The sequence below is a fragment of the Tricharina praecox genome (genome assembly GCF_024521635.1).
Source record: "Tricharina praecox strain CBS 144465 chromosome Unknown BZA05scaffold_2, whole genome shotgun sequence".
Classification (NCBI taxonomy): Eukaryota; Fungi; Ascomycota; class Pezizomycetes; order Pezizales; family Pyronemataceae; genus Tricharina; species Tricharina praecox.
The window spans coordinates 1,388,102-1,401,832 of NW_026250404.1; the positions used below are offsets into that span (position 1 = coordinate 1,388,102).

Consider the following 13,731-nt stretch of genomic DNA (forward strand, 5'->3'; position numbering starts at 1 on the left):
TAGATGACTTCATTAGTATTGGGATAGGCTGACGATAGGGGTTCAGCCTTGCCGTGCGACCCTCGTAAATTTCTCATTTTTTCTTCAAACCAGCGATTTAATTATTACCACAACCACTGTTCAAGGTGTTCTCTTTTCCCCGAGCATCTTTTGACACTGTCATCGTGATAGTTGTGGTGGTTGAGACCGTTGGGTGATGAGAGAGAGACCCTCTCACTATCATCAGCCTCGTCTTGCAGCGCCAAGATTCAACCTATCCCAATACTAATGAAGTCATCTAGTAGAGTAGGGAGATCATGGCACGTGTTCAACCGCCACTGCTCCCCACACCCCCCGATCTCGTGCAATCCGCCGTGGCCTGTCACAAAATCAAACTCGAAGGGCGCACTGAGAAAATTATGTAGAGTACATGCATGCCGCGCAGACGGTGATGGTAGGGAAACTACCGTACCTACGTCACGCTCTTGATCCTCTTCATCGGGAGATGGCTTGAATGGGGGAGGAGCAGCGGGAGTGACATCGGTTCCTCCACATCAGCGCCCCCCTCCTCCTCCTCTCGCCTCCTCTCCGCCAGCCTCCATTCTCACTCCTCTCGCTCCCACTCGAACGCCCCACCCGCTGCGTCTTCCAGGTTCCCAGCGACCTCCGGCCCTCCGGCACCCGCCAGCCCAGTCCCCAGTCCCCAGCACCCACTGCCCACACAAGTAGTAGCAAGAAAAAATCCAAGATGGCCTGACCAGCGATTAGTAACTGCACCGCTCGACGCACTTCCGCGGACAGGTTCACGACCCTGTCTTGAAGCGATCTCGATTCTCGCGGCTTGCCCCTCCCCGTCTGTCGCTTTCCGCACTTCCGCACTTCTGCCCACGGGATCTGCTGAGCCCTGCTGGCTTTTGCACTCGGGGGTGCTCCCGTATGGCACACACACCTCCGTTGTGCTCCACCCCTCCCATTTCCTCGCCATTATGTAGACTATCCGAGTCATGACTCATGATCTATAACTTCAGCGCCGCCGGGCCCCGGCGCCCGCATCGCCAGCCCTGTATGTGTGTACCAGTGCATACAAACCAGTATCTCTGTGTACATGTGATTGAAGCAATAGGTATTGGACATGTTTTGGCCTTGATAGTGACTATTTAGCTATGAACATTGATAGTTCGTGTAGACTACAAATATTCACAGAGAATCACTCATGTAGCCGAGACGGAGAGTCGAGATTGAACTTTCTAGAACGATGAGCAACATCCCCGACCCCTTTGGTAGCAAGCTACAACACAGGTTTACACGAAAATATACTCCGCCACTGTGTTTGCCCACTGGTCCGGGCATTCAAGTATTGCTTGGGTTTTCCTCCAGGGCGCTTCAACACGATCCAAATTCCCAACCCCAAAATTGTATATTCCGCCCTCGCCGTAACGACATTCTCTATCTACCAGCTACCTAGGTACCGAGCCAGCTTACGAGCTCTACAGAAGAAAGCGCATACAGCAGCATCATGAATATACCCAGATGGCTCTTCTCGGCGGCATCACCCACTGAGACCAGTTCTTGCCTTATCCACGCGTGAGAGCACCACCTTATCACACCAGTTACACCAGCCCCTCACGTCGCCGTGCCACTACCACAGTCGCATCGTTAGCCAAAACCCACCAGAAAAGAATGCGTCCGCTCAACATACCTCTTTGACAAGTGCGCCTCCCTTGCCATCCCATTCCACCGGTCTCCCACCGACCTTCCCACTCCTCTCACGCACAATCTTCAGATTCTGCGCAGTCTCTTCCCAGCGCTGCTCACCGGTCGATTCCAGCGCCTCAGCCAGCTCGCTCCACTCAGTCTCACCGTCCAGCACCACCACCTCCTCCCGCCCCACCTCCTCATCCTCCCCATCATCCCCATCATCCCCATCAGCCCCCCATCCCCCGCTCGGAATCCCCGAGCACTCCGGTCCGCGTGCACAGCTGACCCTCCCCCCACCAGTAACCTTCGAGCCTCCACTAACAAACTGTCCATTCCCGCCGCGAACCAGTGTGCGCACGTCGCGCATCGACTCGCCCGCCCAGTTATCGCACAGCAGCTGGTACGAGTAGTCCTCGGCGCTGACGTGCTTCATGCAGTGGGCACAGATCCAGACGCTGGTTGCGCAGGCGCAGTATAGGGTGCGCGCCTCGTAGGCGGGGAGCGCGGCGGACGGGAGAAGCGCCGCGTCCCGTTGGCATGGAGGGCACAGCCGCCGCAGCCGTGAGTTCAGGTGCGTCGGGTGCGGCTTGCGGATGCAGTCCTTTATATCATATGTGTAAGGTGGGGATAGGAGTGTGAAGGGGCGAGGGGGGGTTACGCACTCGGCAGATTGGCAGGCTGCACCGGATGCAGCCTTGTACTAGGTCCTTTGGACAGGGACGTTTGATGGGGTTGGTGAGCCGTGCGGGGCCCTCGGCGGGGGTGGTGGCGGCCGCGAGCTCCGCGGCGGCTACTACCTCGGGCCACCCGCAGCGCAAAGAGAGCGTGAGGAGTGTGTGGCGGTAGTCGGTGAGTGTGCGGTGCAGGTGGCGGCACGTCGAGGCGAGATTGTGGAGATCGGTGCGGTCGAGGTATCGCGCTAGGCCGGCGATGAAGGGGTAGAGGACGATCGCGGCGCTGAATGGATGGTTCTGGTTCATTTCGGGCATGGGGGCGGTAGGAGCTGCGGCCGCTGGCGGGGCTTGCTCAAGGTCGACAAAGACCACCATGGCTTAGTGTTGGGAGCTCGAAAGGAAGAAACAATGGGTAATTGGGAGATGTTTGACAGGTGATGAGAGGGGGCAGCAGCAATTAAATCAAGAGTAGAGGGTGGCTCTGTGGACGGTGGTTTTGTGAGGGGTAGTAGAGCTGGATATTGTGGCGGGGATGACGGTGATGCATGGAGCGGGGGATGGGATCGTCATGACATGCGTAGTAGGCGCGGAGCTTACAGCGGTAATTGGAGCATCCAAGGCCAAATGAACGAATAAACGCACAAAAATCAAACTCATACCAACCCCACACACCGCCCCATCCCCGCACTTCATCCCCACACTCGACGATGGACGAGCTCCTAGCCCGACATCGCAAAGAGCTCCGCGACCTGCAATCCCGCATAACTGGCAAGAAAAAAGAAGCGACAAAGAAGACGCGCAAGGCCGTGAACGCAGAATGCGAGAACCTCGAAGCCCAGACCAAGGCGCGACACGCGATCGAGATCCAGCAGCTTGAGAGCGGTGGCGTCGCCAATGGCGAGGTCGGTATCTCCGCCGTCGATGCGAACACCAATGTCTACATTCCACCACCGACGTTATCGGACACGGAGCCGGAGCCCGAAGCAACAGCAACAGCAACCGAAACCGCGGCGCCACCCTCTGTTGAAACCGCGCCACCCACGTCAGAGCTGTCTGGCCGAGCAAAAAAGCACAACCGACAGAAAGCGCGTCTCGCACGGCGCGCTGCCGAAATCGCCGAACAATCGGAAGCGGCCGCGCTCGAAGCAAACTTTCTTCCGAATCTCCGCGAGCGCGAACTCGACACCATGACCGCGCTGTTCAAGAAGAACGGCCTCACGGAGTACCGCATTGCGCCCGATGGCCACTGTCTCTACTCCGCGTTTGCGCACAACTTGCGCACGGCTGGTGTGGAGCTTGACACCGCACCGCGGGACTACAAAGAGGCACGGATAAGGTGTGCTGAGTTCATGAAGGAAAATCGGGCCGATTTCGAGGCGTTTCTGGAAGAGGATTTTGAAGCACACGTTAGGAAGGTGGAGAGTACTGCCGAATGGGGCGGACAGACGGAGGTGATGGCACTGGGGCGAGCATTTGGTGTCAAGGTCAATGTGCTGCAGGCGGAAGGGAGAGGGGTGGAGAGCATGAACGAAGATGCCACAGGCGGCGAGGTGTGGCTGGGTTACTATAGACACTCGTTTGGACTCGGAGAGCATTACAATTCTCTGGTCAAGGAGAAGGCGTAGAGCCGATGGATCCGCAATCATGGATCTTGCATCAATCAGGTATATAGACATCCTATACTTCGTCCGTTCGACCGTGCATCCTTTACAATTCCCGTCACGCAATCCTCCTGCCACCATCTATGACCCACGGTACGTGCTGTAGCTCCACCCCGCCAACAACAATGGGATATGGTAATGCTCTCCCGTACTCCTGACCCTAAACGCAATCTCCACGTACGGGAAAAACGTCTCCTGTGCAGTCCTGGCAAAATACTCCTCGACCTCGAAGCGCATCTTGTATGCCGCGCCTTCCTGGAGAACCAGCGCCTTCCCCGTCTCCGCCGTGTCCCAGGCGGTGACGCGCCCATCCGAGTTCGTCAGTCCGGTTGCGAGCACCGTAGCTTCCGACGCGATCGCCGGAGAGGTCGTCGATGCGAACACGAGGAGCGTGCATTTGACGTTTTGTGCGGGCCGCCCGATCGTCGTGTCGAGGATGTGGCAGGTCACTGGGGGTTTGGCGGGAGTAGACATCTGCGAGGTTATTTGTGAAAGGCGCTGAGCTGTTGTCGGTGTTGTCGAGGAGGAGGACGGTGGTGTTGGTGTTGGTGACATGGGTATGGAACTGAGCTGTGGTCACTGACGGGGGTGGAGCTTTAAATGCGGAGCGCGAGCTGAATCACGTGGCGGCGGTTCCCGATACAATGGATCGAGGACTGGAGTGATCCCTCAAAGCGATACGTAAATAAGCAGCTGAAGACCTGGTCTATGTATGCGATATCCTTATCTAGTCATCATTCCCGTCCATCGTAACTACAACGGATTCACCGGTCCCCAAATGGGCACATTCCAGCTGGAGGCATGAGCTCGAGATCCGGCCATTGCTGGATTCCGAATGGAGTTCGAGCGCGCATGCATGCTCTGACAAGCAGAGAGTTCGCATGTGGTTATCGGCTGTACTGTGCTCGAGATATTTCTCTGGAGTTGGCAGATGAGGTCACGTCGTGTATCCCAGATCGTTGTGGCTACGTGCGGCTCTCGCACCCCACCAAAACCCCCCATTCATTCGCCACGTCACTTGTGCTCCAGCCTCCATTTCATTCAACTCAACTACACAGCAGAAATCCATCCATCCCCCTCGAAGCACCGTCCGCAAACCCCACCTACCACGAACGCAACCCCGCCATATCCTCTTCAGCAAAATGTCCGCCATCCACATCGACGCCAACCTCGACCCGCTAGAACCGTCTCTGCAGCCGATCCTCGACCAGACGTCGCTGCGCTGGATCTTCGTCGGCGGCAAGGGCGGAGTCGGCAAGACGACCACGTCGTGTTCGCTCGCGATCCAGCTCGCCAAGGTGCGCGAAAGCGTGCTGCTCATCTCCACCGACCCCGCGCACAACCTCTCGGATGCGTTCAACCAGAAGTTCGGCAAGGAGGCGCGGAAAGTCAATGGCTTCGACAACCTGTCCGCGATGGAGATCGACCCATCTGGGTCGATCCAGGAGCTCCTCGAGAGCGCTGAGGGCGCCAACGCCGGAAACCCCCTCGGTGGCGTCATGCAGGACATCGCCTTCAGCATTCCCGGAGTCGACGAGGCCATGTCCTTCGCCGAGGTGTTGAAGCAGGTGAAAAACCTGTCCTACCAGGTCATCATCTTTGACACGGCGCCGACCGGACACACGCTGCGGTTCCTGCAGTTCCCGACGGTGCTGGAGAAGGCGCTGGGGAAGATCAGCGAGCTGAGCGGACGGTTCGGGCCGATGCTGAACGGCATCCTGGGCTCGCAGGGTGCTCCGCAGATGGAGGAGATGATGTCGAAGATGCAGGGCATGCGCGAGGTCATTGGCGAGGTTTCAAAGCAGTTCAAGGATACCGAGTTGACAACGTTAGTGCACCGCTCCGAGTGAGGCTCTGTGCTTGCCATATGCTGACGAGTTTACCTGCAGGTTTGTCTGTGTGATGATTGCCGAGTTCCTGTCACTCTACGAGACAGAGCGCATGATCCAGGAGCTCAACAGCTACGAAATTGATACTCATAGTGTCGTCGTCAACCAGCTGCTCTTCCCGGCGCAGGGCAGCGCCTGCGACTACTGCAACGCGCGACGGAAGATGCAGAAGAAGTACTTGGGCGAGATCGAACAGCTCTATGAGGACTTCAACGTCGTCAAGGTTCCTATGCTCACGGAGGAGGTACGAGGAACGGAGAAGCTGAAGAGCTTTTCCGAGATGCTGGTGAAACCTTACAATCCACCAGGGGAGCTGTAGATATGGCGCAAGAGAACCGTTAGAGGGGATCGAGAGCGATAGATACGAATCGTATCGTCTGGGTTTCGGAGGGGGGTTTGTCGAAAAGACCGTGGAATGGGCGTTCACTGCATGCCAATACCGCATGCTTGCCTTTTGCTTTTTTCTTCTGTAGCCGTTTCAAGGTCAATATTGGACCACTTCTATCTATTTCCACCGGTGAAGTACCTACTTCATACTACATCATAGTAGTCTGCATTAAAAGCCCTCCTGTTATCTATTCCTCAAAGTCCAGACATCTTCTCCTACATAGATACGTCTTCCTCGCATCTTCCCTTGCATTTCCCCTCGTCTCGGACTCCCTTCCCAAGACCCTCCCGATGCACACAGCAGTTCGAAGCCGTCAGCATTCCCCCATCCATACAGCCAAGCAATAAGTGCATACCAAGCCGCGAGTTCAGAGTTCAGACCGCCTCGGTATTTCGGTATCCACTTCGCTCGACTTGCTTCCAAACTCTTTTTTCCTTGCATTATCCGTCTCCACCGTATGATACCCACATATCATATGTACCTATTGTACATACATGTGAGTATGATACCGGTATGTATGTAGGAGACAGCGAGCCGCCGGATAACACGGCAAGGCGAGACGAGACGAGACGAGACCTTGTTTCTCGCTTCTGTCTTGCGTCAGTCAGTCGGTCCGACAGGCGACCTGGGACCCGTCCTGGGCAGCCGGTGGAAAACATAGTTGAATAAGCTCTGACGTTGAATTGGTGACAAGCTTTCTTTTCTTTCTTTGTGAGCTGCTGGTCATTTTCTCTCTCCACTGTCCAGCCCCCCCTCGTTAGGCCAGCGCGGGCCGAGAAATAGCCCAGACCCGGCTGCTCGGAAGGAAACGGCCTCGACAACGACGACGACGACCAGGGGCCTGGGGGATATCTAGCTGCGTAGATCGCACGCCAAGAAAATGCGTCAGAGAGGCCCGTGGAGTCAGCGTTCTCGCAAAGTTCCCGGTCCAGCACGACTTGGGTTCTTATAGATACTGATCGGGTGCTTAGGTGATTCTTGTTTTGTTGGTGCTTAACCGGATAGGCTGAGCGCTGTTGTGAAATCCACGCGGCGAGGAGCTTTGCGGGTCCGATTGCTTTGAGGTCCCTGGAACAACACTATGGTAGATACGAAACTCGCGCGGCCATGTCCGGCCCTGCCAAGCTTCGATAACCTCGAACTACGGCTGAGTATATACCCAGGTATGTATATCCGTGCTGCCCTCTATATATCCTCCATGGTTTTGCAGGTATGTATATCCGGTGTGCTTGCGCTCGCTCGCTCGCATGCATGGCACATGCCCCCTCCCAATCCCCCCCAACGAAGCGAGAATCAGAGTTCTCGGTTTTTTCCGAGCCCCCCCCTTATGCAGAAACATATGTGAGAGGAGGAATGTTGATGTGTAAGGAGGGCGGCTCAATTGGTTGGCCTTTCTCCTTTGTTCGTAGTATTGGAATTCAATACTGCACGACATCAAGGGGCTCGTCCGTCCGTGAATGGTGCGTACCGTAGTAGGTTTCCCAAGACGGTCGTCCTGCTGCAACAAAGACAGCTCATGTATGGGCACGAGGACGTTGGAGCACGGAAAGTATCTCCATAACATGAGACGCAATGTGGTGGTGAGTGTGGTCTGTACATATCATACTTAAAACTGACAGGCGTGGAGGAGGAGGAGGAGGAAAACACAAAAGGAACTTGGAGTCTTGGACGCATCGCAAGTCTCCGGGTTAGATCCGATCCCCCCCCAGGATTTGAGGCATGGGATTGATCTAGTCTGGCCTTGGACTTCCTAGTTGCCGCTGCTGCCGTGCTGCCGGTATGGTACTAGCTTTTTTGCGAACATACAAAAAGCTCCGAGATCCTGTCTGCGGGCACTTTTGGGTTCTATTATAACCACCCACCTATCCATCCTCTCCGCCGTCATTCCGTATTCTGCATTTGAACTTCAGTCAACTCAGAAGGATTCGGCTGCCTATTGATTGTTTGCCGGAAATTTTTATCATCCCGGCCCACGCTTGACCTAACTTACTTGCTTGCCGAGCGAGAAGTTGTGCCCCTGCCGAAATCCGCCACCGTTTCTCCGGTTGATCGGCTATTACGCCATCCTGATCTGGGCCTGTGGGGCCGTTGTGGTGAGTTTCAATTGTTGATTTATCACCCGTAGGTTAGAATATATACTGAGCCATAATTATAGAAAGCTTTTGAGCTCAAAGTTATTTTATTCAATACCCACCATCCACCATGGCGTCAATGCCACTGCCCGCACTCAATCGAGTCCAGTCATCCACAGGGCCCACCTCACCTCTAGCTCGTGTTCCTACATCATCGATACCAGAGATGCCCAATGCACCCCCGCCAGCCATGCTGGAGCGTCAACGAACCAACAGCACCTCCAGCCGGGCCTCAGATGATACCGAATGCACCTCATGCTCTGTATCCTGTGGTGATGCCGTACGAGATGAACAGCCACAGCTCGGCCCCGTGGTCTCACGGCTAGTCGCCGGTCCATCACGCATCATTCCCCGCCTGAAGCGGCGCGGCCTCTTCGCCACACTCTCTGTCGTCCCCGAAATCGAGGACCCGTTCCAGTACTCGCGGCTAACGAAGAAGATGATCACCTTGGTGGTAGCGATCGCTGCTGCAGCCGCGCCCATGGCCTCAGCAATCCTGTTCCCGGCGCTGGCCGAGATCTCGACGGAGCTGAATGCGAACCAGACCACGACGAACTTGTCGGTGGCGCTGTACATGCTCGGCATGGCGATCTTCCCGCTGTGGTGGTCCAGCTTCGCCGAGCGCGTCGGCTACCGCACTATCTTCCTCATCTCGTTCATGCTGTACATAGTCTCGAACGTCTGCTGCGCCGTTTCGGTCAACATCGGCATGTTCATTGCGTTCCGCGTGGCGTCGGGGGCGAGTGCCGCCAGTGCTCAGACCATCGGCGCCGGGGTCATCAGTAGTGTCTGGGAGGTGCGGGAGCGCGGGAGAGCTATGGGGTACTTTTATCTGGGACCGCTGATGGGACCGCTACTATCGCCGATTATTGGTGGCGCCCTGACGCAGAAATTTGGGTGGAGGAGTACCATGTGGTTTCTTACCGCGTTTGGTGCGGTGGTCGCCGTCGGGATTATCTTCTTTCTGCCCGAGACGCTGAGAGAGCCGAAGAATAACCGCCCGCTGCTCTCGGAGAAGCAGATGCTTGAGAAGGGCGATTTGGAGGCGTCCGGTGCGAATGAGGGTGTGAGGGGCCTCCAGAGAACCCTCAGTAAGGTCTCCACGAAGACCAGGCGTAAGGTGTCGCAGTCCGTCGTCACAATTAAGGTCCTCTTTGTCGATCCCCTACGCAGTCTCTTGTATCTGCGATTCCCGCCAGTATTGATCACCGTCTACTGGGCATCACTCGCCTTTGGCGCTCTTGTGAGTTCACCCCGCGCTCCCATATTTTACACCAACTAACCACCACCACCACCACCACGTAGTACATGCTCAACGTCTCGGTGCAAAAAAACTTCGCGAAGGAGCCGTACAATTTCCAAACCATAATCATCGGGCTGCTCTACATCCCAAACTCGATCGGCTACGTTCTCGCGTCCGTTCTCGGCGGCTCCTGGAACGACCTAATCATGCGTCGTGCGGCGCTCAACCGACGGGCGTCATCGGACACGCCCGATTCCGACGAGCCACTGGAGTACCTCCCAGAGGACCGCATGGGAATCAATGCGTACATTGCGGGAATCGTCTTCCCCCTCGCCCTGCTGTGGTACGGATGGACAGTCCAGAACGGCGTGTTCTGGTTCGTCCCAATGATGGCGACGTTTACGTTCGGATTCGCGAGCATGCTCGTGTTCAGTGTTGCCACCACCATGCTCACCGAGTTTGTCCCCGGAAGGTCCGCGTCCGCCGTCGCGGTTAATAATTGCAAGCCTTCCCCCCCTCACCCCCCCTTATGTCTGTCAGCTGCTAACAACCCACTACAGTCGTCCGCAACATCTGCGCGTGCATCGGCGGAATAATCGCGGAGCCAGTGATCCAAGCAATCGGCAACGGCTGGCTATTCACGATTCTCTGTTTCGTCGGAATCCTGAGTTGCAGCGTGGTATGGGTGATGCAAAAGTACGGGCCCCGGTGGCGGGAGCAGGCGCAGCACGGGGAGTACAAATTCTTGTAATGGCTACCTATACCGTGTGGGAAGGAAGAGGGGGTTTAATTTGTCATGAATGTATGAAGTTTGCTTTGTACATACAATACCTATCGGGAGGAGTTTCGGATTTTTTTTGTTTTGTTTTGTCTGGTTTTTGTTTTGCGATGGGGTTCATGGCAGCATTGCGCGGGGAAGGCGTGGGGATGGGTACCAAGTACCTAGGTCGGTTTGGTTGGTGGGTTATGATCAACATGAGATGAGGTATCCACTTGTTGAAAAGTTCGCCGTTGCGGGACGAGAGAGGCACAATTTCGGATGGCGGCTGCGAGTTCTCATACTGCACTCTGCAACCGCAATTGAGATGTACATCCGCGCACCCACCTTGGAGAAGAGTACCTAAATCAGCAAATGGAGGAGAGAGAAAAAACGGCGACGTTGCCGTCTTACCCAGGACGGAAGAACGGCGAGAGAGAGAGAACATCAAATCAGCAAATGGAGGAAAGAGAAAAAACGGCGACGTTGCCGTCTTGCCCAGGACGGAAGAACGGCGAGAGAGAGAGAACATCAAATTTTTGTCGCATACATTAGACTGGCGACCAGACGGAAGAACGGCATTTGAAGAATACATAGAGCACCCACCAAAACCCGCGAGTGATCGTCTATGCAGTGGACCGTCATCAGCTGCAGCCTGTATGTGGAATCTGGATGTCAGCCTTCAGGCGCTTGGGGTAGGGCCGGGATCGGATCGGGTTCGGTTTATAATCTGGCAAGGTTTCCGGCTATGTCGGTACTTACCATGTATGCATACTGTGAGCGTGGCAACCGGGAGTTTCTTCAACGGCACTGTCGTGCATCTTATCACTCATCTAGCGAGTGACGACCACCCACATAAGCAGTTAATGCAGGACTGTCCATCCGCTCCACGGCTCGGGAGAAGGATCACTTCAGGATCCGCGACCGCTTCGCTGACAAGCGCTGCAGCGAGGCAATCCTGGAGTTCCTAGCAACAACAGATGTAGGGAGAATACCTACCTAGATCTCCTGGTTCAGGAAGAGTTGACTAGCGAGTCTTCGAAGTCCTCGGAGTGCGAGTGGACACAGAGGGAACGCGAGGAATAACTGGAGAAGATGGGAGCGGAAGACGCTGTCAGGGGCCTGGTACTGGAAGGGGATATGGTGGCGGAGGAGGGGCCTCAGCTTGTACATATTTTATCCCATGCCGCCCTTTTAAGTGGCCTCGTCGGACGGGACAGGATAGTGGGAGAGGAAGGAGGGGAAGGAGGGGAAGGAAAGGAAGGATAGGAAGGAGAGGAAGGATAGGAAGCATAATTTGTTCCAGCTTTTGTGTTTCTTTTATATTTTCTTTACCTTGAGCGCCTCGGCGGAGGGTGGGGCAAGAGCCGACGGGGGCAAGAGCCGACGGAGGCAAAAGAGGGAGCCATCACGGGCCGCTGCGGACTGTTCGAGGTTGGTTTGGACGATGGACAAGAAAACGGTGTGTATATTTGCCATGATCTAGATAAGGTCGCACGCAATTAATTATGAAACAAAAAAAACGCCCATCCGCTCCACAACCAAACGGAACGACTGCCCTGAAGGCCGTACCGTAGTCTCTTCAAGACGAGTATGGCCATACATCTAACCCTAGATTTTATCCCAATCATCTGCTACATATTTTACCTGTGTGCATACTTTGTACAGCAAGACTGTACGCTGTTCGAACATTGATATTCAATTTACTTGAGTAACGTCTGATCTACATCCTATGAAGCTCGTTCCTGGGAGCCAGCCCTCCGGTAGCATCATACTGAGAAGAACTACATAATAGCTGAGGCCTTGTATCACTGAATACTGTGTATAGACCCCTTGCGGCATCAGTACTTTGCCTTTTCCCATCTCTCCAACCCACTTCAGTATATATTCATTATTTGATCGCTCCCCACCCCAAAATTGCAGCTGGAATAAGTTGGTCATGATATAAAGCAAGTACCAGGTCAAAACTTATCGCCACCCGCCTGTGCGAGACCACCACACCTCACCTGTAAACCTCTCGGACACAACAACTACACAATAGAAAGTAATACCAATTTGCATACAAGATGACTACATAGATGAATATGCAGCTTCAACAAAATTTCCTGCCAAAAGAAATCAATATTCTATGTAAAGTTCTGCGGCCAACTTGGTGTAAGCCATCAATTTTGACCAAAAGCGGTCAAATTTTTTACATATGAGAGGGCTTATGATTTTACGACGTCTATAAAAGACACAATATCTTTCCGCCAGACGAAGGGTTGATTTTAGTCGCGTGGAAATGGCCATGTTTGGTGTAAAAAGGCCCCCTGGCGATAAATTGTGACCTAGTACTTTATATAGGTCGAATACAGTATGATGAAACAGAAAAAAACCTATATACCCAACTTCCCGGTATGCCGGTAACTTTAAAGTTTTACGCCGGCAGACGGTTCGAAAACTCTTGGAAATGACTCGATAGGGCACACCTTGATGTCAGTGGAATAGAAACCAATATAGGTATGGCGTGTTGAAGCCGACATTTCTTGAGAACAGAGCTTCCAAAGTTCTGAATCTACCGTCACAGCATTCTCATCAACCTTTAGCTTAATGATCGATCCGAAGCAGGGCCCGTTTCGAACGGTCCCCCCCATAAGGTACCGCACGAAAGCAGTGCCGTCCGCACTTTTGGCCACTGGCCGGCATGATCGACGGATCTCCCCCAGAGTCTGAATCCTGATGCCTGAAAAGACCGTTATCCTCCGCAGCCCTAGGGTACAAGTAATGAGGCAAACCAGCATTTTATGGTCAATGAGCTCGCAAGAAACACTATCCTAAAATGAGTTCACTCAATTAGTGAATAGAATGAGGTCCAAGATGTCGCATTAACGGAGATGTCACTCAATGCAGCATGATGATGAATGCGACAAGATGTAGAATGCGCTGGGTTTTGAGATGGTATTGTTGCAAAATGCGATATTTTGGGTAATCTGCAGTGTTATCAAATGCGTTACATTGATATGTGGTACTATGGCTTGTCCTCCTATGCCTTCCTCCAGTTGCAACGCAGCGTACCGCCCTCTACCGACCGCAGATAGCACACTGTCCTTGCCGCTGTCCTTGCTGTCCTTGCCGCCATCGCCGCTATTCTTGCTGTCCTGCTCTTAGCTGTTGGCCCTTGGCCTTCCCCACTGATACCGCCGCGGATACCGCGCCAGTCCTTCTTGCCGCGGATTGCACACTGTTGTGGAGGAATGGTGGAGGAGTGGTGGAGGAGCGATCTGTAAGAGGAGGAGCTTTTAGCGAGAAAAAGAGCTACTAGCGAGAAGGA

At 54.4% G+C, this 13,731-nt stretch overlaps 5 protein-coding genes across 5 annotated transcripts; 3 read left to right on the top strand and 2 right to left on the bottom strand.

Moving 5' to 3' along the window:
- Nucleotides 1-1,321: 1,321 nt before the first annotated feature.
- BZA05DRAFT_470700 (uncharacterized protein) lies at nucleotides 1,322-2,963 on the bottom strand. The gene is made up of 3 exons (XM_051487915.1): nucleotides 2,340-2,963; nucleotides 1,679-2,278; nucleotides 1,322-1,618 (listed from the first exon to the last, which is right to left on the bottom strand). Exons 1-3 carry the CDS (start codon nucleotides 2,724-2,726, stop codon nucleotides 1,529-1,531), a joined length of 1,077 nt encoding a protein of 358 aa, XP_051343603.1. The 5' UTR covers nucleotides 2,727-2,963; the 3' UTR covers nucleotides 1,322-1,528.
- BZA05DRAFT_385073 (uncharacterized protein) lies at nucleotides 2,964-4,025 on the top strand. The gene has a single exon (XM_051482373.1). It carries the CDS (start codon nucleotides 3,059-3,061, stop codon nucleotides 3,974-3,976), a length of 918 nt encoding a protein of 305 aa, XP_051343604.1. The 5' UTR covers nucleotides 2,964-3,058; the 3' UTR covers nucleotides 3,977-4,025.
- BZA05DRAFT_385075 (uncharacterized protein) lies at nucleotides 4,026-4,679 on the bottom strand. The gene has a single exon (XM_051482374.1). It carries the CDS (start codon nucleotides 4,565-4,567, stop codon nucleotides 4,094-4,096), a length of 474 nt encoding a protein of 157 aa, XP_051343605.1. The 5' UTR covers nucleotides 4,568-4,679; the 3' UTR covers nucleotides 4,026-4,093.
- Nucleotides 4,680-4,944: 265 nt separating this feature from the next.
- Nucleotides 4,945-6,346, top strand: BZA05DRAFT_108213 (anion-transporting ATPase-like domain-containing protein). The gene is made up of 2 exons (XM_051478546.1): nucleotides 4,945-5,840; nucleotides 5,902-6,346. The coding sequence occupies exons 1-2, from the start codon at nucleotides 5,155-5,157 to the stop codon at nucleotides 6,218-6,220; spliced, it is 1,005 nt and encodes a 334-aa protein (XP_051343606.1). The 5' UTR covers nucleotides 4,945-5,154; the 3' UTR covers nucleotides 6,221-6,346.
- A 2,145-nt stretch (nucleotides 6,347-8,491) lies between these two features.
- On the top strand, nucleotides 8,492-10,415 carry BZA05DRAFT_415243 (major facilitator superfamily domain-containing protein; the record flags this gene model as incomplete). The annotated part of the gene is made up of 3 exons (XM_051485298.1): nucleotides 8,492-9,664; nucleotides 9,727-10,195; nucleotides 10,225-10,415. The coding sequence occupies 3 exons, from the start codon at nucleotides 8,492-8,494 to the stop codon at nucleotides 10,413-10,415; spliced, it is 1,833 nt and encodes a 610-aa protein (XP_051343607.1).
- Nucleotides 10,416-13,731: the final 3,316 nt, after the last annotated feature.